This window comes from Delphinapterus leucas, chromosome 18 (assembly GCF_059928025.1).
Source record: "Delphinapterus leucas isolate spDelLeu-1000000601 "Yukka" chromosome 18, BTC_Dleu_Yukka2, whole genome shotgun sequence".
NCBI lineage: Eukaryota > Metazoa > Chordata > Mammalia > Artiodactyla > Monodontidae > Delphinapterus > Delphinapterus leucas.
In genome coordinates this window covers 32,865,141-32,893,081 of record NC_143146.1, presented here as the reverse complement: position 1 = coordinate 32,893,081, position 27,941 = coordinate 32,865,141, and the positions used below count along the sequence as shown (strand labels likewise).

At 36.6% G+C, this 27,941-nt stretch overlaps 2 protein-coding genes across 9 annotated transcripts in view; one reads left to right on the top strand and one right to left on the bottom strand.

Moving 5' to 3' along the window:
* Positions 1–6: 6 nt before the first annotated feature.
* Positions 7–26,780, bottom strand: DIS3 (DIS3 exosome endoribonuclease and 3'-5' exoribonuclease). 2 transcript variants are annotated; one of them, XM_022577050.3, is made up of 21 exons: positions 26,407–26,780; positions 25,658–25,815; positions 22,909–23,102; positions 22,418–22,491; positions 15,254–15,421; positions 14,337–14,501; positions 13,054–13,167; positions 12,789–12,926; positions 12,066–12,212; positions 11,574–11,690; positions 11,209–11,310; positions 10,192–10,256; positions 10,021–10,105; positions 8,434–8,561; positions 5,834–5,920; positions 3,758–3,914; positions 2,253–2,467; positions 1,976–2,144; positions 1,695–1,853; positions 887–1,009; positions 7–239 (listed from the first exon to the last, which is right to left on the bottom strand). In XM_022577050.3, exons 1-21 carry the CDS (start codon positions 26,632–26,634, stop codon positions 156–158), a joined length of 2,877 nt encoding a protein of 958 aa, XP_022432758.2. In that variant the 5' UTR covers positions 26,635–26,780; the 3' UTR covers positions 7–155. The 2 variants fall into 2 exon arrangements, with proteins under 2 accessions (XP_022432758.2, XP_030618488.1); XM_030762628.2 differs by lacking the exon at positions 26,407–26,780 and adding an exon at positions 26,085–26,144.
* The window catches only part of PIBF1 (progesterone immunomodulatory binding factor 1), a 226,777-nt gene continuing 225,291 nt past the window's right edge, over positions 26,456–27,941 (top strand). For 2 of the 7 annotated variants that reach the window (XM_089899452.1, XM_022577054.3), the window contains exon 1: positions 26,933–27,285. The gene's annotated coding sequence lies outside the window, so the exon portion shown is untranslated. Of the gene's footprint in view, positions 26,731–26,928; positions 27,286–27,941 lie in introns of those variants that run through there. The other 5 variants (XM_022577053.3, XM_022577056.3, XM_022577055.3 and 2 more) reach the window with 5 other exon arrangements.

The window sequence follows — 27,941 nt, the reverse complement described above, 5'->3', positions numbered from 1 at the left end:
CAACAGTTCAATAAAAATGCAAATTTTAAAAATTATTAAAATGTGCTTAGAAGTAACAAACTGTATCACACACTTCTTAGGTTTACAAGTGTTCCCTCAAGATTTTTTTTTTTAAGGAAACCAATCTTTGAAGCTTTTTTTTTCCTTGACTGTAGCTATTTTTGAAGCTTCTTCTTCTTTGTCTCTGGTTCACTAATGTCCATGTTTGAAGTATCAGTAGGAACGCTTATTCCTGGTATCTAAAGTAATGCAAATGGGAAAAATAGGTGAGTAAAAGCGTAAAATAAGGAATAAATCTTTCTCATCTTCCCCTTCCCCACTGACGCTTTTAAGTTCAAAAAGATGCAGGGGTGGTAGGGGGAAGAAGGAGCAGATTTTCCGCAGGATGTATGTGTTGGTATATATTTCACACACAAAGGAACAGTGGTTCAGAACGTAAAAGGCAGACATGATCTCAGCAGGTAGAAGCATGTCATTTGGGAAGGGTGGGTTTAACCAAAACGTTCAATTTATCCTAGCTGTGAGCCACTCTGTCAGGATCAGAGGCCTCAGGTGTGTCGGGGGCAGAGCCAAGGTTAAGAACCAATGTCTTAGGTGGAAACACACTTTAACTTGATCTTCAAAAGTGCAGATTTCAGAAGGAACTAGGCAGATCTCAGAACTCCACTTTTGGCCCCAAGGACCTCAGAAGAAGCCCAGATGCCTGGGTTTCCATGGCCTAAGGAAATCAGTGAGAAAATAGGATTTCCTATGCAGATATTTGTCTTCCACAATACTTACAGGATTCTATCCTTAAACAGGAATAACTTATGACTATATCACTCTCTTTCACAAAATACATACTGTTTATTCCACCACAACATGGACACTCTAAGTTTGGTCTTACCTGTGGTTCTACCAGGGACATTCGGATTTTCTGATGCTGAAGATTAGATGAGTCTAACATGATTTTCACTTTAACTTTATCAAATATATGAAACACTGTATCTTCTATTTTAAGTGATGGTATCTAAACAAAACACATTTTACTATTTTTAATTGCTTTCTTACACTTGAGGCTTGGTTCTAATTCTTTATAATTTATCTTCCATATTAATTTAAAAGTTTAAATTCTAAAATAACTTCAATATTTATTCAGCATCTAGGTGTTCAACATAACAAAAACCATTAATCTAACAAACTCACATACATATGACCTAATTATGTGCAAACCTCCCCCTTTCATTAATATTAATTAACTGTAGGATCCTCACCCCTTTAATTGGCAAATTGTTGGTGTTATACAGGAGCACAAAGGTAATGTGGGCAGAATTTATTGTTCTGTAGTTCTACTAAGATTAGGGAAGTAGGGAGTGTGTCAGGTAAGAGACACTTGGAATTGGTTGAAAAAATTCCCTTCTTGGAGCTATAAACAGCCATTTATTCCTTTACTTTAATCCATTTGTCCACTAGGGACAAAGCATAATTCAAGTTTTCCTTAGAGGGGAAAACTTTTCATGGTATAAAAGAAAGAAATCAAGAACAACTTTTGTATATGGGAAGATACACTGAGCCGAGAAATTGTGAGTAAAACAATAAGCTTAGCTAGCATAAAGTTCTGTAGGGTACAAAAATAATTTTACCCTTTATAGGTACCATTTGCAACTGTCCCCCCTCCAAAAAAAGCCAAAACAAAAACATTAGAAATACTGTACCTCATCATCGTAAGTAAGCCGTGGCTTTGGTTTGTCCTTTTCTTCAAAAAACACTGTACCTTCTAATCCATACTTTGGAATTAACACCACAAGAGCATTCTTTCTCACAAATAGAATATAAGCTTCTTCACTTACTATTCCTTTGCTTTTGAAAAATAACTGTAAAAAAGCATACAACCTTATCAAGGATTGTCTTAAGATATTTTGAACAAAAAAAAAAAATTCTGCAATTAAAAGTGAACGAAACTTCATTTCTAACATTAGTGATAGAAGGCAAATACCTGGGTATGAAAAGCCACAGATGCACGCTGAGCGTACTGTGCCATTTTGTGCCGAAAATTGAGATTTTTACATAATTCTGCAAGCTTGTGTTTTTCTGTCAACTCTGGGTAAGTGCAGTCAGCCCCGACAGCCACAGCCAATAACCGATGAACGATGATGTCTGCGTATCTAGATATATGAAGGAGAAATAAGAATCATGCTATGTTAGCATTAAAATGTCCTTTTAAAATTTGAAATCAACTGTTTTCTATCTCTAATTTCATAAGGAAAAAGTACCTTCGGATGGGTGAAGTAAAATGTGTGTATATTGGGGACGCTAAGCCATAGTGATGAAAATCAGTATCCATTCCAGAGCAGAAGTACACAGCTTGCATCATGCAGCGAGTTGCCAATATTCTTAACAGGGTGTTTAGATATGGGAAGGTAAGTGAATCAGCCTGGTCCAAAGAGTCAGCCAAAGCCTTGGCTGTATCAGTTTTAATTTCCAAATTCTGTGGATAAAGAAGAGGGGGAAACACATCATACTAAACATTTTAAAATCAGTACCAGCATGTCTTCAAAATATAATCAATCAGATTGAACAAATACGGTGCTTTTTGACCACGTAATAAGTGTTTATATCTTTTATCCTAAACCTAGGAGAACTACAAATAAAGTCATAAAAAGTAATGGTTGTTTTTTGCAACATTAAACCTTAAATTTTTCTGAACGCATTTGAAGGTACTACAGTATCAACATTCTTAAATTTCAAGGGGAAGAGAATACTGGGAGCAGTAGTGCTATCTCTCAAAGTCCAATCTGTACTTGCCTTATCTCTGTTGGGGCAGAAAAAAATCAAAGTAGATCTGGATATTTTTCAGCATATCTGGATTTTCTCTGCAGAGAGTTTCCCTCCATTCAAAGTAGAAGACCAGAGGCAAAATAAAACTGTATTGGTTACTACAGCTCAACGTGCTGATACAGCAATTGGCTGCTTGTTTTACTTTGGGAGATGAGGCAAAAATACTTATTTCTTCCTTCCTCTACCCAGGTCATAGAAAGAAATAGGACAGTAAGAGAAAATTCTCCAATTTACAGTACAATCCTTGGAGCAGAGGAGAAGCTGATTCTGTTCTGATGGATATGATAGGAGCAGGCCCACCATAAAGGTCTGAAAAATCAGAAATCAACGTCATCCTGTTAGAATAATACCCTGAAATCCAAGCCACAGTCACCCCAAGGGTAGGGATAATCATGCCTAAATAAGTCTACTAACCAGAGGCAGGGAGCATAAGGGGCTGAGAAAACGGGTGCCCTTTCTATGTTTTTCCTTTTTTCCACATATGCAAAAATGGACTTCTTTCTTAGGGATGTGACATAAAGAGGGCTTAAGTGAGTTGAAGATAAAGAGAAAAAAAAACTATCTGTTAAGTCTCTAAAGGTAGACAGTTTGGAGGAGGCAGGAAATAATATAGGCATAAAAAACGTGTAAAGGCACAGAGATATGGAAGAGCTTAATACGTTCAGGATATTATAAATAACTTACTCTGGAATATCTGGCTTTAGTATAGGGCTCTCTTTATTTAAAGACATTAAAGGATTTTATTAAACAAATGATTTCAAGGTGCGAAGAGATGACCACACCCAAGTTAGATGACTTCTTTTTTAATTAAAAGAACTACAGGCATATTTTTGCATCAGGAGACAACAAAATTTTTATGGAAATGTAAATATAGATTATTCAGTGCAATGGCTGGATCACTACACAAATACAGATGCTTTTTCAAACTATGTGACCTTACCTTGGATTTAGCTGCCTTAACAAGAATTTCGTAATTTGATGGAGGAGGGGCAGGATGTTTTCGAAGCAGAGCATGCTCAGAAAATTCTTCGTGAATTTTTTTTGCAACAGAGATGTTGGCAAGTAACATAAATTCTTCCACCATGGAATTTGTTTCTCTGCCAATGGCAAAATCATTAAATAAGGAAAAAGAATGAGACTTCTATATATCGTTCACAGGTTACCTTCTCTACCAAGAGATAATGAAAATTCCTATGTAAACATTCATGTGTGTATGCACATGTGTTTTTTTAAGAATTTGGTATCCCTTTCATTTCTCAGCTACTGTGCTAACGATCTCTTACTAGGCATCTACTCCATGAGTAAATCTCACGCTAGAAGAGACTTTACAAATGGCAATAAAAAACAGAAGCTTTAGTAACTCTAGTAATATATAAAATCTAAATCATAAGCATTTTCACCTCTTTATACTGAGTACAAAGAGATTTTTATTCAATTATAAGTCCACAGAAATAAAGTTTTCTAAGAATTAAAAGCTATTTAGGTCATATCAATTTTGGCTTTAAAAAAATAAAAACTTTCACTAATAAACTTTCACCCCAAAACGAAGAGATATTTAAAATAGCTGTTTTGGGTGCGTATTATGGCCCAGGCATTGTGCTGTAAGTGCTATATACATTGCGATATGTGTGTGTGTGTATACATACACATATACAATACATATACACACACATGTATATATATATATATATATATATATATATATATATATATGGATATAGATATTAGTCCTGTTTTGCAGGTGAGAAAACTAAAGATGTGTAACATTATTCTCTTGCTCAAGATTAGAATTATCAGTAGAAACAGGATCTGAGCTCATATAATCTGACTTCAAAGCTCTTAACCAATGTGATATTGTTTTTCATTCTACATAGCCTATGTCCACTTAAAATTTAGTTTAGTAAATGATCTGTGTTGTTTAATAGTGCTTTCTTTCTCCCAAGTTACTGAACATGCATTATTAATCTGTCATTCATGTTTCCATTTTTAACAACATCTTATAACTTCTTGACAAGATTCCTAAAATATATTAATTTTTTTTTTTTTTAATATTAGGAAGACCTCTAATTGTACCTTTAAAACTATGGGACAATCTCTTAGAAATGTGGTTTTTCTTCTTGGTAAGAAGAAATGGGTGATGTTCTGCTTTGGCAAAACTAGATTCAAGATATTCTTCAAAAAAGCCCTTGGTATTGGGTTTACTGTTCCTATTAACATTAGACTTATTTGCACAGAAATTCACCCAAAGCTATTTTTAAATTTTAGCTCTAATGCTATAACGCACACACTGGTCCTAACTAACAAACTTGAGTATATTCCCATTTTTAATCCTTGGTCATCTACTAGAAAAGTGTAAATGCATGATGAATTTCAGATCACCTTACGTAACAGGCATGGAAAAGAGGCCTAACTCTGATTTAATCCAAAACAACCTTGCTCCCTAAATCTTAGCCCAAATCAATAAAACTGTAACAACAATACCTAACCTCTGACTATTCTTCGCAACACCCTATGAGGTAGGTACCATTACCAATCCTATTTTACTGACAAATAAATCGAGTCATAGAGAGGTCAAATAACTTGACCGGAGTCACTGGCAGAAGTGGGATCCAAATCTAGGCAGTCTGGCTTCAAAGCCCAGTGTTTGGCCACTATTCTACCCTATCACAGTACATTCTCTATTAAATACATAAGAAATTAATGAGGGTAATCTTCCTTTACTTACCATAGCTATTACTAGTCAAGTTCTAATATACCACACATTAAGACAAACCAAACTGGCAGTTTTCCTTTTATAATATTTATCTTATAAATAAGATACATAGGTTTTATATAAAAAAGACTAGAAAGTGAAATCATTTACTTTTCTCTATATTTCGTAAGTAAAAAAAACTGTAGAAATCATAACCCTACTAAAAATAGATATTTGGGGTACAAATATGTTTTATTAATATATATACTAGATATTACCTTAAAATCAAAATCTTATCTACTACCCATCAAAAAAATTGCATACCTAAGTTCCTTGGTCTGCAGATCTATAGGATCATGAGTTTCACTGTCCATGTGGAATCGAACTTCTGGAGAAGAAAGAGTCAAAGCCCTAAATAAGATAAAGAGGTGAATCAGTCATGTGAGCAGTAACAGATATAATTCTGGAAGTGATTCTTTTAAAACAGAAAATGATTAGAGCAAGTGCATAACAGTTTTTCTTATGAAAGATTTATGACCATCTGCTAAGTTTCATGTTCCATTTTCACGGATAGCCTAATATTTTACAGTTCTAAAATGCATTTAAAAAGGGAGGACAGTAGCAACACAACAAAATGAGTCCCTGTGTTTCTCAAGATTTGAATGACTTCTGTACCGAAACTGAGTTTTTACTTAGCTACAAGAGTTTGTAATCAGTTTTATAAATAAAGAAGGTAATCAATAGTATTTTATTTACTACAGGAAACAATGTATTAGGGTGAGGGATGGTGGAGAGAGGCAAAAGGGAAGCTGCCATGGGTAGATCAGTAACATCAGAAGATCCCCAGTTCGAAAGTATCTTCCACATACACTCAACCAAGGAGAGGAGACAAACTACAACTAATGTCACAAACACTAATGGCTATTAATATCTGAGTGCTGTGGGTCAGAGAGTGCACTAGGCTAAGTGCTTTACATGCACAGTTCATTTAATGATTTGGCAAGTTCTCCTTTGAAAAGTAAATTCCCACAAGGCAAGGCAAGTATAATGTTTCTACACACCTTGATGCTATTTTCATCAGGTCAGCTCCAAATCAACCTAAAACTAAGAATTTTAATGAGGCTGGGTAACTTTGGACAATCACAAAGAAGGGAAAAAGATGATTTGGGGCAAGTTAAGTGGGATTCCAAGTCCTTTTTTCCCTTGACTCTTCACCTTTGTTAGAAGAACTACAGAAGAAATACTAGAGAGGGAATCCCAACAAATATTCCTTTCTTTCCATGCATAATTTACAATAAGGTTCTAAACCACAATTAATCTGTGTTAATCTATACATCTTGACCTAAAGAGCAAGGTATACTAATCACATTTTGATCACTTTTTCTTCACAGAACATTTAAAACATGACATTTATTCTTTAACATAGACATATGATAGATATAATTTAAGACACAACATATCCTTTAAGAAGGTGAAAGACACCAATTTTTTTTTACTGATTCCTTTCTCTATTCATCCTAAGACTGAGAAGACTCGATGATATGTTTTACCAGTAGATGACTATCTATCAATACTTACAAAACTAGAAGTACAGAGTGTTCAAGTTAACGAAATATCTTTCCTGTCCTAATTAGCGGAAGCTGTTACAGATGCAAATTTACATCTCTTACTTTAAAACTGCCAAAATAAATACAGTTTCAATTTGTTTTATTCACTTTGCTTTTACAACAAACTTTCTTCTGATGCCTGGCATACTGAAAACCTTCAATAAACAAATACTTGATGAAAAATGTGTTGTTTTGTATTACAAAAGAAGTCTGAATATACTCCTCTTATTTACATCTTAAGGACAAACTTGAGCAATAGTTTCATTGGGTTTTACTACATCCAAATTATCCTTATATAGTTCCAAGTTTCAGGAGAAAATTCCCAGAAAACTGAAGTGTGAGTAGAGATAGGGTTGGCTCAGCATAAATACCTAGAACAACACTGTCCAATGGAACTTTCTGCAGGGATGGAAATGTTCTCAATCCACCTTGTCCAACATGGTAGCCACTAGCCAAATGTGGCTGCTGAGGACTTGAAATATGGCTAGTATGACTCAGGAACTGAACTTTTTATTTTAATTTTAATGAATTTTAATTTAAATAGGCACATCTTATGAAAACAGCACAGATCTAGAGTTTGCACTCCCCAACAAAAACACTTTTAGTAACTACTTGTGACCCTACCCTAGATGGGCACGGGAACCCAGAGACCAATATACGAAAGGCTCAAGAACCTGCTTTACTCTGACAGTTGATGTTTCTCAAGAATCAAATTTCTTCTAACTACTTCAACAAGTTTGGGTACTTGGATACTCCTTAAAACTCCTCTGCAGTTTGGCAAATGCCATGATATAACAGCTAAAAGTTGTAAACCTGCCGCTAGCAATCAGATCTTTGCGAAGACTGCTTCTAGGTAACTCTTAATCATTTAAAAAATGAAGGTGTTGGATTAAACAACCTCTAAAATCTCTTCCAACTCTAAGTGCAAGAAGGACTTCATCTATATTTATTTAAACATCTGAAAACCAATGTTCAATCTTGAAACTCATTTCTAATTAAAATCAGGAACAATCCATATAGAACAGTCTTAAGACAATCTTGCCTTCCTAGAATTTCTTCAAGATCTTTAACTCAAACATATCAAGATCTTTGACACAACAGAACTCTTGAACAAACCAGAATCATGTCCAGAATCAAGCTGCTAATATTTAAAAAGGTATCTAGAAGAAACAGAATGTTTCTACTTAAGAGCCCCTATTCAGCCTATTAAATAATTCATCACCGTCCATGATAAAACACTTTAAAGAGTTCACAAGTTATCTTAATGCCAGGATAGGTGAATTAAGACAAATCTTAATAACTATTTTTGAAATGTACCCATTTTCAATTCTTCCTTTTTTCAAAATTTTAGCTAGTTTATTTAGTCCACGGAGACTAGTAGTAATACTATCATTCATGGTTGATGAATCAATTCTCATCTGAGCTTCAGCATATGTAAGGGAAGCCTAAAAAAGAAACCATATGTTAATACAATGCTTATAAAAACTGGCTTACTATGTTCTCATATTTCCACTATATAAAATCCATGATTTCAGAAAACCTAAAATCAATAACAAAAGAAGAGATTCCTATCTATAATATTTATACTCCACACCTATGATTTCTGGTTCATTTACTCTTATCTGATGCATTACACAACATAAGCGAACTTATGTTAAAACAAAATAAAATGGTAGAATGGTTAGTAAATAGTTTAAACTATTTACTCATAGTTCAGTTAATGTATAAATACTTAGGTAATGTTAAAATAAAATAAAAGGAAGGTTAGATTATTCTCTGATAATGACTGTAAAGTGAAATCCTTTTCGGAGAACCAATACTACCTTACAGCAAATAATTAATAAAATTGTAATAGTCTAGACATCGTGTTTTATAGGAAATCTACTAAATACCCAAAATTAGGTATTTAACCTAAGAATCGGAAAAATCATAGTAGAAAACATTAATTTCCAATTACAATACAAATAGTACCCCTGTTCCTATTTTCCTCCTTATGTAAAACACCATTTTTTAGCTTTTTTTTTTCTAAGCAGCTTTTTGAGTAAAAATCAGGAATAGTACAAGAGAGTTAGGTGATGCAGACCAGGTCAGATTCTTGGGAGAACCAACTTATCTATTAGGGGATAAGAGTTCCCCATCTAAAAATGTTTTCTGTTATATGTTTACTAATTTTTTTTCATATAATTTTGTTACACTGACCAAGTCTAGGAGAATTATAAACTCATCCTATTTAAAAATACTAATCTAGGAAAATTTAAATCATTCCCACGTTACTGTCAGTTTAACATTGCTTTCTTTCCAATCACTAGCTGATTAGAAAAGAATGATGTCAAAGGGAGAGAAAAAGCCGGTAAACTTGGAAAACAGATCATTGGAAGAAAAGTGGTTTGGCAAACATCAGAGGTAGATTCAGGGCAAAATGAGAACACAAGGGAATCTGGGAAAAAGTATTAAAAAAAGGAGAAGAATGAGAAACATAATCTGGCTCTGTTCTGTGTGAACATGGAGCTCAGGCTAGTCCTACTGGAATTCAACCATGATTTATCACATTATTTCAGTGAGAAAATGTGAGGAACAAGGAGACGGTGTACATGCCATCTTTTAAAATACTAACCAGTTATAAACTGGGACAACTTCAAACACTGGAGCTCCTGAGTTAGGGCTAAAAGAAACCTACTCGGTCTCCTCAAGTATATAGGCTTGGTAAGTTTCTGAATACAGGAATAAACTCATTTCTAAATAACAGCAAAAATTAAGCAAATAACTGAAAACAACTAGAGTTTGCTGCAACACTGGGGAAAAACTTCTTCTTATTATTAATAAGCCTAAATTTTTCAAAACAATCTAGAACATTGTTAAAAGCACCAAAGATGTTAAACATGAAGTAGTAACCATGAAACCAACCTTTGAATTAATGACACTTTTGGTAAACCTTGTTTTTAAGATTTCTGCATTGTGATTCATTTCCCAAATACATGAAAATGCCAACCTATGAGGAAAAATAGATGGTATCTGTTAATGGGAATCAGTTAAAGAAGTAAATACTATGTTTTTATGAAGAAATGTGATAAGTACCTGTCAACGTTAGATCTTAGGGAACATAAGTTAGAGCTAAGCAACTCTGGAACCATGTCAATCCTCTGGAACAAATAAAATAGAGTTGTGGATTACTGAGCTGTCTCCACACGTTTTTCGAGGTTCTACTCTCAAATATCAATAGCATTGAACTTAAAAGAGGAAAAAAAAGGCCTTTGTGAAAAGAAGTGAGAAAATGTGAAATAAAAAGTCTATTTCTAGAAAAGTAGTTACACACAATTTTTACAAGAGGGAAGCAATGAAAGAAAACTGGATTTCATGTCAGTCGGTCTAAGTTTAAGTTCTCTACACTACCCACCTAGCTGTGCTCTGAAACTTTGAAATCTCTGGTCTGTACAATACGTTTGTACCAGATAACAGACACAGGCCCTAATAGCTCTACGACTGGACCTTCCTCCAATACTTCACATAAACTACATGGTGTTTTCAACATTCTAAAAAAAGAGAAACACTAAATTTTTATGGAAAAAAGCTACACAGAAGAACTTTGACAATGAATTTACCACAGACTAAGCTTAACTTTCCCTTCTACTTTCACAATTTTTCTCTGTAAGTTTATGGGAGCATACTTAATGAAGAATAAATGGTAAATTGTGACAGTACAGACTCGACTTAACTATATATAAGAAACAGAAAATATATTAATTACCCACCAATAATAAGTTAAATGCTACACAACAATTTATATCAACTACATCTACTTGTTATTTGGGTCACTCAATAACAAAACACATTGCAATATTTTCACTGATTTAAGGCCATCTTATTCTATGTATGCCTTTTAGCTAATTCATGTACTATTCCAGACTGTTCAAGAATCCAAAAGTGCCCATGATTTTGACAAACTGCACAATTAACAAAGTAGTAATTCATATTTCACTATATACTGAGGCTGTCCTCTTCTCAGGAAATACCTCAGATGGTTTTATTATTAAGAATAAAACAGATGATGGAAATGATGTATCAAAATTCCACTCTTAAATTTAACATATTTACCTTTTCACAAAGATACACAGTTGTTCCCCTTCTAGCTGATTCCTGATCCAATGCATTTCCTGGTCTAATAAAATAGCTAACATCGGCAATATGAACACCAACCTTAAAAAGATAAAAAGGATGTCAACATGCTTAATTGGGTAAATGTACTAATGGAGTTCTAATGAGAAGAAATACGGCCAAAAGGAAAAAGGACCTTAGTCACAGTTACCATTGCAATTTTTTACATGCCCATTAGTCTCTGCAGCTACAACTGACTCTACTTGACATAAATAACTCACAAACAAATTCTACAATGGGTCAAAAGAAAATTAACTCAAGACCAGAACTATATTTAGATAGAACGTCATTATAATTATGAATACCTCCAAATTTCCATTTTCAAGTTCTCTACAATGGAGAGCATCATCTATATCAGTACATCCTGGGGGGTCCACACTACAAACACACAGATGTCTCAGGTCTTCTCTGTTTTTCATGTCCTAGAAGATGCCACATTATTAAGAAAGAAAAAACTATTTTGGTGGTACAGATGTAACACAAGCTCTTATGCAATCAACAATATCTATAAATTAAAAAAAACAGCTTTATTTCTTAATTATAACTGCACATTATGATTTATAACTTGTGAACTCTTCATCTTAGGAAAATTTGACATAAGCTAATGTCTGTCCCCTAGAAAAGTCTGTCTTTCAGTAAAGCAAATGATTTCCATGATACCTAAGAGTTCTGTACCAAACTAAATGCAGGGGAGGAGGGAACTACGGTTTCTACATATTTTAAAAAAACACATACAGAAATCAGACAAAATTAGTAGCTCAGATACAGTGATTCACTAAGAATTCTTTTCAACATACCTTCTCAGTGATGCTCCAGGGCATCTTTGGTAGAAGGCTAAGAACAGCCTGTGAGAAAGGCTGATGGGGAACATCGTGCTCAAGTAACAAAACTTCCGTTTCAGTCTCTTTGTCTCCGACTTCACCTAAATTTTTTACAAAGTGCCCCTAAAACCAAAAGATATTATTAGAAAGGTGTATTTTACAGCTTTTTGTTTGGCAATTTATATTTTACTATCACATTAAATCCCTGAACATTTACATATCACTTTAGTATTTCTAAATGTTCTCCACACTTCTTAAAAATGACAACTAGGTAAATTAAAGCTAAAAATGACAAAGACTTCTCAAGTGATTTATGGGGGAGACTTCCCAAGGGCCTGGTTCTCATATAAAAAGGTGTCTGTTTATTTCCTATTATTTTTCAAGTTTAAAATGTGCTTCAAATATCCTATCTTCCAAATTTGTTTATTTACAATCTACTTAGGTCTCAAATGCTGTTTTTGTAGTAGCTGTCACCAAAAGTTATTTGTTAGGAAGTCTGAGTAAAAGTCACCAAATGATTCACATTGGAATTTCCTAAAATTAATTTTCAGCTTGGACGTACACTTACCAGGTAACTGTGAAATACTTCTAGATCTCAGTATGTATTTTATACAAAAGCAGATTCTATTTTCAGTAAAAGAAGCAACTTTATTCCCAAAGTTTTAATATTCTAAAATAAAATGATTAATTCAAGCTTACATTTGGATATCTGGAATTTCTCGGCCAACCATCAATAGCAACAATAATTCTCTGCCCTTCTAATGTAGAGGCCTGTCTGGTTTCTATCCGAATTCTAGGGATTCTCTTATCAGCAGGAGTAAAGAGATGTCTTCTTGACTAGAGAAAATTAGGAAAAAAGATTTTACACATACAAAAAAGGCTGGGGATGGGGGCAAGGTGAGGGCTGTAAGTTCTATTCAATGTATTTCATTTTCTATTACATAGCAACATGCTCTTTACTCACCTCTTTAATATCAGACTTGGAAAGCATGCCACAATATGGTCTCCAGTTCCTTCTTATTATTCCAACAACTCTACCTGTAGGCTTTAACATTTTTTCACTTACAGCAGTCTTAAGCTGAGATGTAAAAATAAAAGTAAAAATCTTCAGTTATCTTTCCTGTAAGGATAATGAGACAATTTCCCTTCAAAATTAGAATACAGGTACTTTCTCAGGCAGTAAATTATGACATAAAACTATGGAATTTTGATGCTTCAAAATTCTAGGCAAGAGCATGCCAAACAAAACTACAAAAACAGTTCCATAGTAAAGCACTACAAAAAAACAAAAGTAACTGAATAAATATGTCAGAACTGGACTCTGCAGTTTTAATATGAAGATTTACTGACTTGCACACATGTGTGTGCACACACACACACACATGCACAGGTCTGGTAATTAAAAGACTAGGATTTTAGTACTAGTTTTCAATAATTAGCTGAGTGGCATTCATTAATTCATTAAAAAAAGAGATGTATCTTTAAAGGTTCGTCCTTATGCAAAATATAAACCCAAACAAATAATAGTTTTTATTAGAAATAGCAGAAGAACCTTATGGTATTTCACCTCTAACACTCTCCTATGGCCTAGACTCTGCAAAGATAATGTTATAGTAAGACTCCAGAGTAGTGAATATAATTCATATAAAGAGAACTACTACTAATGTTGTGTGAATTCCAACTAATTGTATTATTCTTGTAATTCTAAAATGGGAAAATAAATAGGTCATATCAGGTAGACTTTAGGTCAAAAGAAACAACTGAAAGCACTCTCTTCATAATAAATATGGTAATAGAGAAGGAACTATTAAACAGACCCATTTGTAAGGGCCCAGAAGTACATCTCTTATGCTGAGGGAACTTTAACATTACCTAAAGGCACTTCAGAAAATTTAAAATTTTTATTTACTTAAACCTCACTAATTCAGCCAGACCGTACACCTGAATGTCAGAATTCAAGTTTCATACTCAAGTCTTTTTGTATTTAAACCTTTGTTTTATTTGAGCAAAAGAAGACATTAATTTAAAAGCAGACTACTTAGAGGAAAAGAAATCAACTATGTGTATGACATATATTATTAAACTGACAGAACTATAATTTTATTCATCATACACAGCGAATAAAATAAATATTAATAAAATAAATCTGAAAGCAATGAAACTTGTTTAATTTTTTCCAAAGACAATACATTAACAACTTATTCAAAGCTGCACAGACAAAAAAATAAAACTTTCTTGGTTTCATACAGTGCATTCTCTCTCCTCTTCTTTCTCCATATCATCTTCATTTTGACCTTCGTCAAGTAAAACCACAGAAGATGGTGCTACCCACTGATTCTTCGGAAGAAGCTCCACAGCCACAATATCTTCATGAATAGCTCGGTTTAAATTTTTAAGTCCTTGTAAGATTATCTGTGTAAAACAGCAAATGACACGTGCCCAGATATTTTCAAAGGCAATATAATAATGGGAAGGTTGCCTACAGAAGTTTAGATATATTCTGATGTCTCTATGTTTCTATTTCCCCTCCTTTATATATTTTCTTCCTTTATAGTGGGGCCCTTTACTCTGCCCTCTTAATTTCTCAATAGCAAATAGAAAAAACATGCTCAGAAAATATGGGTTGTGTTCATGGCTCTACCATAACTCTTACATTAGTACCACAATTTCTTAATCTCTCTAAATCTCAGGGTCCTGATTGGTAAAACAAAAAAGAGAGTACCTACTCTTACAGGCAGAGTTGAAAATATATGAAATGCAGCGTTCAAAGCAATGAGATGAGTACCTGTCCAATAGTGAGCACCCCAAAACAACTGCTACTTGCTTTAAAGTGTGTGAAGCTCTCCAGAGCAATTACACATTATGTAAATAGTATTTCCCACAATAGATCATAATACAGAAAATAGAGGTACCATAGTGGGGTTTTTTATTGATTAGATTTTTATTCTCTTAAAAGTGGGTTAATAGTTCTTTTCCTCAATAAGCAGTTTTCTGAAAAAGTGATTAATTCTACTAGTATCTATGACCTTTCACATAACTTTCTTCAAGCTGATAAATTGGGAGGATAAAGCAAACTTAACTTCTTGTACAAAAATGTTAAACACTTGTGAAAAAGAAAGAACAGAAAACATTTTAGTGTAAAAGGAATTTATGTACACACTTGCCTCTTTATTGTCTTCAGTGTCACCATGAACCCATACTGTAGCTTCTAAGTAATTTTCCCTGCTGGCTCTAAATGTCCCTTGAAGGTATGCACCAGATTTTATGCCTTGTTGTAGCTTACTTAATGGAAGATGCTCTGAAAATATTATTTTTCCACTATCTATTTCATTCTGTGAAATAAACAAACCAAGAGATATAGTTAGTAGTGAGTCTTTTGTATGCTCCATATACAACTATTAACACCATCAGGTATTTTTTAAAACAACCATCCACATTATGGTATATACCACTGTATGAATTTGAATGAACATAGCACAGGAAGAAAAAGAAGCTTTCTATTCTTAGAAATACACAAACATTTCCATTTCATTATATTTAGGTGTCAGCTACAGATGCAGAACACTAAGAAACTCTGTGTACCCCCTTACCCCTACCCAGGCCTCCTGGAATGAAGGTGTGTAGTTAGGTGATCAAGTGAGCGGGTAGGTATGTAAAGGGTAATGGAAAGCCTCAACTGCATGAAAAGACTGTGGTTCCTGAAAGCACAAGAAAAGCTATTTTTATTTGGATTATTTTAAACAGCTAAGGATGTTAGATAGAGGTAGGCTGGCGTCTACTGTAGATCCACCACAACACCTTCCAGGATTCTCTAAGACCTCAACATCCACAATCCTGACTGCTTGGCTCCTTTAGTTTTCTTCATTTCCTAAATTCCCTACCTTCTGAGGAGATCACTTTACACCTTCTTTTTTTCTGCTTAACTCTCCAAGTTCCTTGTCTTCCTTCCTCACTCTCAGATGAAGGACCTCAGTCTCCACACTGAGAATCAGAAGCAGTCACTCGAGACCTACTTCACCTCCCTACCACTGAATCTGCTCACCTATGTGAGCATCTCCTCTCCTCTATTCAACAACTTTGTCCTATAATTACCTTCTCTCTCTGGAATCAAATTTCCCCCCTCTCTACTATAACATCCTCACCATCATATAAACTAATATAACCTATTTTTAAAAAATATGGACCTATTAAATACTATGATCCATTAAATAAATTAATGATATGGTCTATTAAAATACATTAATTAACTGATTAACTAATTATTTCCTCATAGCCCCAATCTATCACCAAGTCCTAAAATCAACAAAATATTTGTATCAACAAAATATACCCAATATCTGATCTACTTCTCACCACCTTAACTGCTGCTACCGTGATCCAATTTTCTGTCTTGTCTCCCAGGGGTACTAAAATATCCCCCTGACTGGAGGACCTTGCTTCTAATCTATTCTCCTTAGAGCAGCCAAAATGGATATTACTACTCTCCTGCTCAACAGCTGTCTAGCACTCATGGGCTAAAATCCAGTTTTTTTTCCATGACTCACTACACCCTAAATGATCTGGTCTCTCTACCTATGTTTCTGACTTCATCCCTAACATTTTCTCCCTTGCTCACTCCATCCAGCCACACTTTTAGCTATTTCTTGATCTTGCCAACTTATTCTAACCTCAGAGATTTTGAACTTACTGTTCCTTCTGCATGAACTGCTCTTCACCTAGTTAATACATGGTTAACTCTCTTACATAAAGTAGCTAAAATGTCTCTGTTTCAAAGCAATTTGCTTTGTTAACATCCCTCTTAGCTCAGCTTAGACATTACTTCTATCAGGAAGCCTTGACATCCCAAATCGGGGTTAGATGCCCTTGCTAAGTTCAGTCAGTTCTCCTATAATATTTGTTTTGAAAACACAAATGTGTTCCAATGCAATTGATATATTAAAAAATACCAGGTGACAACATAGGAGCACCTCAATACATGAGGCAAATGATAACAGCCATAAAAGAGGAAATCGACAGTAACACATTCATAGTAGGTGACTTTAACACCCCACTTTCACCAGTGGACAGATCTTCCAAAATGAAAATAAATAAGGAAACACAAGCTTTACATGATACATTAAACAACATGGACTTAATTGATATTTATAGGACATTCCATCCAAAAACAACAAAATACACTTTCTTCTGAAATGTTCATGGATCATTCTCCAGGATAGATCATATCTTGGGTCACAACTCGAGCCTTGGTAAACTTAAGAAAATTGAAATCGTATCAAGTATCTTTTCCAACAACAACACTATGAGACTAGATATCAATTACAGGAAAAAATCTGTCAAAACTACAAACACATGGAGGCTAAACAATATGCTACTAAATAACCAAGAGATCACTGAAGAAATCAAAGAGGAAATCAAAAATACCTAGAAACAAATGACAATGAAAACACGACAACCCAAAACCTTTGGGATGCAGCAAAAGCAATTCTAAGACAGAAGTTTATAGCAATACAATCCTACCTCAAGAAACAAGAAAAATCACAAATAAAAAACCTAACCTTACACCTAAAGGAATTAGAGGAAAGGAGCAAAAACAACCCAAAGTTAGCAGAAGTAAAGAAATCATAAAGATCAGATCAGAAATAAATGAAAAAGAAATGAAGGAAACAGTAGCAAAGATCAATAAAACTAAAAGCTGGTTCTTTAAGAAGATAAACAAAATTGATAAACCATTAGCCAGACTCATCAAGAAAAACAGGGAGAAGACTCAACTCAATAGGATTAGAAATGAAAAAGGAGAAGCAACAACTGACACTGCAGAAATACAAAGGATCATGAGAGATTACAACAAGTAACTATATGCCAATAAAGTACACAACCTGGAAGAAATGGACAAATTCTTAGAAAAGCACAACCTTCCAAGACTGACCAGGAAATAGAAAACACAAACAGACCAATCACAAGCACTGAAATTGAGCCTGTGATTAAAAACCTTCCAACAAACAAAACCCAGGACCAGGTGGCTTCACAGGCAAACTCTATCAAACATTTAGAGAAGAGCTAACACCTATCCTTCTCAAACTCTTCCAAAATATAGCAGAGGGAGGAACACTCCCAAACTCATTCTATGAAGCCACCATCACCCTGATACCAAAATCAGACAAAGACGTCACAAAGAAAGAAAACTACAGGCCAATATCACTGGTGAACATAGATGCAATAATCCTCAACAAAATACTAGCAAACAGAATCCAACAACATATTAAAAGGATCATACACCATGATCAAGTGGGGTTTACCCCAGGAATGCAAGGATTCACTATTTGCAGATGACGTGATACTATACATAGAGAATCCTAAAGATGCTACCAGAAAACTACTAGAGCTAATCAATGAATTTGGTAAAGTAGCAGGATACAAAATTAATGCACAGAAATCTCTTGCATTCCTATACACTAATGATGAAAAATCTGAAAGAGAAATTAAGGAAACACTCCCTTTTACCACTGCAACAAAAAGAATAAAATACCTAGGAATAAACCTACCTAAGGAGACAAAGACCTGTATGCAGAAAACTATAGGACACTGATGAAAGAAATTAAAGATGATACAAACAGATGGAGAGATACACCATGTTCTTGGATTGGAAGAATCAACATTGTGAAAGGGACTATACTACCCAAAGCAATCTACAGATTTAATGCAATCCCTATAAAACTACCAATGGCATTTTTCACAGAACTAGAACAAAAAATTTCACAATTTGTATAGAAACACAAAAGACCACCAAAAGCCAAAGCAATCTTGAGAAAGAAAAACGGAGCTGGAGGAATCAGGCTCCCTGACTTCAGACTATACTACAAAGCTACAGTAATCAAGACAGTATGGTACTGGAACAAAACCAGAAATATAGATCAGTGGAACTGGATAGAAAGCCCAGAGATAAACCCATGCACATGTGGTCACCTTATTTTTTTTATTTTTATTTTTTTTGTGGTACACGGGCCTCTCACTGTTGTGGCCTCTCCCGTTTGGAGCACAGGCTCCGGACGCGCAGGCTCAGCGGCCATGGCTCACGGGCCTAGCCGCTCCGTGGCATGTGGGATCTTCCTGGACTGGGGCACGAACCCGTGTCCCCTGCATCGGCAGGCGGACTCTCAACCACTGCGCCACCAGGGAAGCCCGTGGTCACCTTATTTTTGATTTAGGAGGCAAGAATATACTATGGAGAAAAGACAGCCTCTACAATAAGTGATGTTGGAAAAACTGGACAGCTACATGTAAAAGAATGAAATTAGAACACTCCCTAACACCATACACAAAAATAACCTCAAAATGGATTAAAGACCTAAATGTAAGGCCAGACACTATCAAAGTCTTAGAAAAAAACATAAGCAGAACACTCTATGACATAAATCACAGCAAGATCCTTTTTGACCCACCTCCTAGAGAAATGGAAATAAAAAGAAAAGTAAACAAATGGGACCTAACTAAACTTAAAAGCTTTTGCACAGCAAAGGAAACCATAAAGACGACAAAAAGACAACCCTCAGAATGAGAGAAAATATTTGCAAATGAAGCAAGTGACAAAGGATTAATTTCCAAAATTTACAAGCAGCTCAAGCAGCTCAATATCAAAAAAACAAACAATGCAATCCAAACATGGGCAGAAGACCTAAAAAGACACTTCTCCAAAGAAGATGTACAGATTGCCAATGAACACATGAAATAATGCTCAACACCAGTAATTATTAGAGAAATGCAAATCAAGACTACAATGAGGTATCACCTCACACCGGTCAGAATGGCCATCATCAAAAAATCTACAAGCAATAAATGCTGGAGAGGGTGTGGAGAAAAGGGAACTCTCTTGCACTGTTGGTGGGAATGTAAATTGATACAGCCACTATGGAGAACAGTATGGAGGTTCCTTAAAAAACTAAAAATAGAACTACCATATGACCCAGCAATCCCACTACTGGGCATGTGCCTTGAGAAAACCATAATTCAAAAAGAGTCATGTACCACAATGTTCACTGCAGCTCTATTTACAATAGCCAGGACATGGAAGCAACCTAAGTGTCCACTGACAGATGAATGGATAAAGAAGATGTGGCACATATATACAATGGAATATTACTCAGCCATAAAAGGAAACGAAATTGAGTTATTTGTAGTGAGGTGGTTGTACCTAGAGTCTGTCATACAGAGTGAAGTAAGTCAGAAAGAAAAACAAATACTGTATGCTAACACATATATATGCAATCTAAAAAAGAAAAAATGGTTATCAAGAACCTAGGGGCAGGACAGGAATAAAGACGCAGATGTGGAGAATGGACTTGAGGACACAGGGAGGGGAAGGGTAAACTGGGATGAAGTGAGAGAGTAGCAGTGGCATATATACACTACCAAATGTAAAACAGATAGTGGGAAGTAGCTGCAGAGCACAGAGAGATCAGCTCAGTGCTCTGTGACCACCTAGAGGGGTGGGCTAGGGAGGGTGGGAGGGAGATGCAAGAGAGAGGAGATATGGGGATATATGTATATGTATGGCTGATTCACTTTGTTATAAAGCAGAAACTAACACACCATTGTAAAGCAATTATACTTCAATAAAGATGTTAAAAAAAAAAATACCAGGTGATTGCAGAAAACTGCACCTAGCTGAACCAAGCTGAATCCACACGCGCACACACAAACACACTCTCAAACATCTATCAGTTACTTCAGATCACTGTGTTTTACGAGCCACAGCACTTCATCTGGTGTAACAACTTTCTGTTCAAATTTAGATAACCCTCTTTTCACCGCTTCATGAAGCTTCTGAGTGTGTCCCTAACCACATTCTCCCTAAGCTCTGTGGGTTTCACCGCTTCATGAAGTTTCTGAGTGTGTCCCTAATCACATTTTCCCTAAGCTCTGTGGGTTTCATTATATAATTTTGCATGGCACAGTGACTTTGAGGAACACACATGTGTTACAATAGAATCAACTGTAATTTCACCATATCCTACACTAACCCTACCGCAGTGCATAATCAAATACTGTGAATCACCAATGTTGGATTACTCCTTGTTTCTTCTTCTAGACCAAAACAACTATGTGATAAAGGGAGTGTTCTTTTTGTGATCTCCAGTATGGTAGTCACTAGGCACAAGTAGCTCCTGGTTGCTTGAAAGTTGACTAGTACAACTGAGAAACTGAAGTTTTAACCTGAATTAAATTTAAACAGCCGCATGCACCTAGTGGCTACTTATTAGACAGGATAATCCTAAATCTGTATTCTAAAAATCAAGCCCAGCTTTTATTTTCTCACTTCCATTTAGTTTTGTAAAGTAGCTGGTTGAAGACAAGCAGGGATGGAGAAAATGCTGTAAAGACTGGATGTACGTATAATGTTCTATTACATAAAACCTATTTTTATATCAATAGTATCTACCATTTACATTTACCATAGCTGTTTGCCAGGCACTGAGATAAGAATTTTATTAACACAACTGTTATCACCTCATTCAACCCTAATAACAACACTATGAAGTCATTATTGCTAAGCACACTTTACATACAAGGAAATACCAGCTCACAAAGTTTAATGGTTCCCTCTCAAGTCCACTATGGCAGTGATCCCTTTTCTCATCCCTCTGCCTCTAATCTTGCTCTTGATACAATGCATCATCTTACAAATCGAAATTGGAGTAGTCTCCCAAATAAGTAACAATTCTGGTCCTTCTCCTCTGTTCCTCCTAGACACACTCCCATCCACCTTTAATGTCTTTTAGCCTGACAATATAAGGTAGGGAGCCCAGAATCCTATCTGCTAACTTCTCTTCATAGCAGCCTTTTAGGGGGACCTTTATAAGACAGTTTAAAAATTACTAACAGAATAAATTGTTAAGTCCACACTATCTGGCCCCTTGCCTTCCTGTTCTACCTCTTATGACTCCCTCCCTCCTCCTATGCAATTGATGCTACAGCTGTATGCTCTCTCTGCAGTGCCCACCACTTCTTTGTCAAATACCTACTCATCACAAGCCAGCCATGAATTCCTTCATTTATTAATCAAACAGATAGTGCCACCTTGTGCCAGGCCCTACTCGGGTTGCTGAGGATATATCAGTAAAGAGCGCTATTTGAGAAAGTCAAGTCTTTAGGACATTTTGATAAGAAGTCTATTAGAGCCACTCTTGTTTATAACCCAACTCCTATTCCAATTCCAGCTTACCCACCGATATTCCAATTTTTAAATTTGGTAACTATGAGCCTAACATCTGGAAGTGGATACATTAATAATTTCACTTTTCAAAAACAAAATAAAACAAACTCAAACATACCCCTTCTTCAGACAAACAAGCAAGACGATCTATGAGTTCAGGGTTAGCAGTTAGGCTTTTTACATATTCTTCACCTGAAAAATAAGTTTTTTGTTCTTGATAAATTCAAATGTGGTTTTTTTTCCTCCTTAGATATGTTTTTTTCCCCTTCTTTTGTTTGTGACAGTACATATGTCAATTTTTTTTGGTGGGGGGGGGAAGCCCTCTGTTGAAGTGGTCACGCCCAAAAGGCAGTGGGTCAAGTATATCTATAAGCTTTCATTGCTAAGCCAATTCCAAGTCTTGATAGGGAAATTAATAGCCACTGGTGGCACAACTCACTTAGCTTAGAAATGCTGAGAAATTAAAAAAAACACAAAAATATCACATTAAGTTATATAGGACTATGAAAATACCAAATGGTCAAATGAACATCTGATTATGGGCCTGATGATAGTTTTTATATGCATTTGCAAACATGAACTAACAGTCCGGTCTCCATGGAGACTTACAAGTGAAAGCTGGTATCCCTTCTTCTATGGCTTTCTCTTTGTTTTTCCTGTCATTGGTTATGAAGATAACTCGCAGCTGATTCTCTGCCGACATTTTCTTCAAATGTTCATTGTACCACTTTGCTGCTACTCGAATGGCTCTATCATTCCTGTCATTAGAAGTTTCTCCCTGTAATTGTTCTACATAAGTTTCTCTAAGTGTAATAGAAAGGGAAAAAAAAGAAACAAATGGAAAACAACAGAATCAAGCACATGTAAAAAGTCTTAGGACATAAATGCCTAATAATTACTAAACTTAAAGTCAATGGTACATCTTTTTCTCTTGAATGTATTCACATTTATACCTCAGAGTGGAAACAAATAAGATCCCCCAGTCACGTTTTTAAGACAACAACTTACTTGGAAAAGAAGAAAATCACATTAATGGAGCAATAAAAAAGACTAAAATAAATTTTTTTCACCAAAAGAAAAATTCAAGATCAGAATTTCTACTTGAAGGTGGGACATTAAAAAAGTAATAGTTTGTTGGAAAAAAACTATACTAAAACTTTGCAGGTCTGATAATGAGGTTGCATTCAAACTGTAGATTAACAGGAATTCCTAAAAGCTATTGATTGTATGATTAGATGATTTGTGATGATATGATTAATGTATAGTTATTAAATACATAATGCACATAAATTATCCATGGTAAACCCTGAATAAATGACAAACACCATCTAGGGACTGAAAGACCAGATACAGATATGATTGTATATTCCTTCTAAGTCTATCCACTCTGAGCAATCAAATGTAAGCATACTTATTTAAATCTGTTCTTCGAAGCTAAATTTAAGTACAATAACAAAATTCAGCACAACAACTTCTACCTACTTCTTAAAAATTATAGGCTCAATTTTAGAATTCTGTACTTATTTATATGGTTTTCAGAATTATTTTATTATTCACCATTAAATACACCTGATAATGCTTTTAAGCTTATCAAAGACACTCATAAATTTTTGAATTGGTTTTAGCATGACTGAGCAACAACCTGACATGAGATTTGCTCGAGTGTCTTAATTCTTCCTGTCAACCCCAGTATTGCTAAGCTCTATTCACTGCACTTAAGCTAACAAAATTGCTAACCTTGGATTAAAAATCCAATGATCATGCTCCACAGAAACTAGGTCTTTGAGCGCTGAAAAACAGTGAAGTTTCTGTTTCTGGATTTCGAGAGGAGACAGAAATAAGAAGTCTACAGGTGCTTTACTGATGTTCTTTATAACAACAGTATTTAAGTGTGGGATATAAGAATAAAGAAGAGAGGGCTTCCCTGGTGGCACAGTGGTTGAGAGTCCGCCTGCCAATGCAGGGGACACGGGTTCGTGCCCCGGTCTAGGAAGATGCCACATGCTGCGGGACGGCTGGGCCCGTGAGCCATGGCCGCTGAGCCTGCGTGTCCAGAGCCTGTGCTCTGCAACAGGAGAGGCCACAACGGTGAGAGGCCCGCATACCACACACACAAAAAAAAGAATAAAGAAGAGAAATTAAATATTCTTAATTTGCATATTCCAGTGGGATTTCATTATTACATCTACTGTCTCATCTAGCAGTTCTCAACCAGGGAGTGATTTTCCCCGCCAGGGGACATTTCACAATGTCTGGAGACATTCTGGGTTGTTACAGCTCGGTGGATCGGTGGGGAAGGGGAGGTCTGTTACTGGCATCTAGTGCATATACGCCAGGGATGCGGCTAAACATCCTACAATTCCTAAGACAGCCTTCCCATAACAAAGAATTATCCAGTCCAATATGTCAACAGTGCCAACATTGAGAAACTCTGATCTAATAAAAGTAAACTAGGGACGTCCCTGGTGGCGCAGTGGTTAAGAATCCGCTTGCCAAGGCAGGGGACACGGGTTCGAGCCCTGGTCCAGATCCCACATGCCGCAGAGCAACTAAGCCTGTGTGCCACAACTACTGAGCCTGCGCTCTGGAGCCCGCGTGCCACAACTACTGAAGCCTTGTGCCTAGAGGCACCGCAATGAGAAGCCCGCGCACCACAATGAAGAGTAGTCCCTGCTCACCGCAACTAGAGAAAGCCCACGCGCAGCAATGAAGACCCAATGCAGCCAAAAATAAATAAATAAAATAAATTTATAAGGAAAAAAACGTAAGCTAGGACTCATCATAAATTATTTCTGTAACATAAGGAACAGGCAATATCATATTTTCTAAGATCACACATAAAGTTCAAACAAAGGTCTTGAATCTGAAACAAAGAATTCTATTTCTTAACCTTATTGTCGTCAATATGATCAGTTATAAGGTATTAGTTTAACTGTTAAAAGCCCATTAAGAATATATCTGCTTTATATTTTTAAAGCTTTCCTTCACAAACTCCTATATTTTATTAACCTTTGTTGGTTATTCGCTTAATATGGTATACCAGGAACCTAGGCAAATCTTGTCTTCCAAAATCCTATTGCTCGACTCATGCTAAAACCAATTCAAAATGAAAACATTTTGGAAATTAAAGTACCTACCATAGCCGAGGAGCCAGGAGACTTTGGTTCTGGGTTTGACCCAATCAATGCCTATGTGAACTTAGCAAGGTTTGTAAACTCTGTAAGAACCAAATATTACTCTCAGAAGTATGAAACCTATGGTGTATCTTCTGACGATGTCACAGATTACCGCCAGGAACTCTCCCCCCAGTTTAGCTAATTCTATAGTTTCCTGATAATTGACATAATTTCCCCCCTACCTATGATGCTCGTTAGTAAATGTATAGAAATGCTTCTCCTGGTTATTAGTCACATCTCGGATTCGTTTATATACCGGAGCACTCCGATTTCTCACTTCTTGGAGAACTGTTTGTAGCACAATGACATTCCTGATGGCAGGGTCCTCAAGGACATCAATCTTTTAAATAAATAAACAAATAAATAAATAAACGAAGAGTTAATTTTTCCTCTGTTCATTCATAAATTGCTTCTGTTGAACGTGAAACTCTGCCGGTTAAAAAAAAACACTAACCGTACATTAAATAAGGAGCTATTTTGCAACAGAAAACCCTTCAGGTCCATTAAAAAAGTACACATGTAAATAGGCTAATTACAAAACTTTGTAGAATTAACTTCATTAATAAAGTAATACGTTGGCCCACATAGCTTTCGTTCGTAGGCACTTACAAGCTGCCTGGGGGTCGCAGGCTGGAGGCCACAGAAGCCCAGGTCCCCGACCTCCAGACATTAAAATCTAAGGCAGAAGAGACACCAGGAGTTAGAAAATTGACGTATTTAAAATTCCTATAACTCCAAGAACTCAAAAAAAAAACAGTACATGGAAAAGAACCTCGGCCTGGGGGGGCAGGAGGCATAGGTCCTGACGGGGTTTGCCTCTCCCTAAGTACGTGATGTTGCCCAAGACGCTCCTCCTTGGGGATCAGTCTCCCTATCTCCCTTTCTCCCGGTGGCGCCGCTGTGCCCGCGGTTCGCCCGCCTACCGGCGCACCTGGTGGAGCAGCACGTTGGTGTCAGGCAGTAAGTAGTGCGGCTGTGGGCAGAGGCTGCTGACCCGATCCAGGGGCTGCGGCTCGAGGACCGGCCCCTCGTGCGCACTTCCGCACGCCGCGCATCCAGACGCACCGCAGCCTATGTCGTCTCGCAAGTAGTGCTCGCGCACGATCTTCATCACGCCGCCCGCCCGCGTCTTTTTTAAGAAAGTCCTGGACTTGAGCATCTTGCCTCGCGGCTTGGAATCCCGACCTCAACAGTTCTCTTCCGGCGGAAAATGTCAAGCTTGGAGCCCTGTCGCACAACTACACTTTACCCAGAGGTTTGCTCCTTCCCCCTCCAGGATATTAGTAAACCCCTCTCGTGGGGAAACCTCGAGGCAGCCGTTGGTTGGCTCTCTGAGGGCTGCGAGGATTGGGCGAAAGCGGGTAGATGGGAGGAGCCCGGAGCCATTTCCGCCCGCGAATTGAGCGGGGCCGCCTCCGGACTCCATCTCCCAGCATGCATTGCTTCCCGCGCCAGGGTGGACGCGGGAGGGCTGAGTTCCGGTAGCGTGGGCGTCTGCCTGCTGCAGCTTCCTCACTGTGCGGAAATGGTTATTTTGGTTACGGGTGCTAACGGTCACCGACCTGTGATTTGTCGTTAAGAGACTGCACCTCGAGCTGCTGTCTGGAGACACCTTCAGCTCACCTAAAGTAGCGGCAGTGGCGGCTTCTCTAGCCTGCGACGTGGAGTAATTGAAGCTTTCCAGGTAGCTCACGGCTCGCCCCTACCTTTTTTGCCTGGGACAAGGAATCTTCTGATGCTGCCAAATTCGGGTTTTATTCTTCACGCCGCACGTGTGGGCAGTGCCAGTCCCGGACCCTTTGTATCCCAGGTGATGTTGCCTGTCTTTGATTTCGCCTTTCCTTATCCCTTTCCCTTTAAAAACGAGGGAAGCCGATCCAGTCAGAGTTCTTAGGTTTCCCTTCCACACACCTTTTTTCTAATCGTTCAGTTTAGAAAAACTGGTATCTACAATACCGTAATTTATTATATCGTGTAGTATTAAAACGAGGGAGTTGCTGACATTTTTGTGAAAGGGTAAGGAGTTCGAGGAATGTGTCTTTTACACTCTTGTTTTCATTTTGCTATCTGCAAGTCTATAAAAAAATTTTATCTCACTATTTCCCTTTTAAAAAAAACTGATGCCTCATTGCCTGTAGAATAAATTTCGAACATACTGAAACATTCAAGGTCCTCCACAGTCTTGATTATGTATAAGGGACAACCCTTCTGTGTGTTTGTGTTTGGAGTCACTACTCAGATTCTCATGGGCTTGGCCCAGGCTGACTACTACTATGTCCCTCTGTTGTTTTACACTTTCAACACTTCTATACCAACCTTAATACGTGAATGATTTTCCGTTTTTATTACTCCTTTCCAAATCCTTCAAGATTCTAAGTCCTACCTCTGTATAACCTTCCTCTGACCAACTCAGAAGAAACTTCTCTATCTTCAACATGTGCTGCTTTTATTAGTAGTATTCCTGGG

Bases quoted from the DNA above. Each gene is read 5' to 3' on its own strand.
- DIS3 (XM_022577050.3), bottom strand. From the start codon at position 26,634: ATGCTCAAGTCCAGGACTTTCTTAAAAAAGACGCGGGCGGGCGGCGTG. The intron at 25,816-26,406 runs GTGCGCCGGTAG...TTTATTTAAAAG, and splicing joins CCAACGTGCTGCTCCACCAG to ATTGATGTCCTTGAGGACCC. The intron at 22,492-22,908 runs GTAAGTCTCCAT...CTTATTTTTCAG, and splicing joins AGGGATACCAGCTTTCACTT to GTGAAGAATATGTAAAAAGC.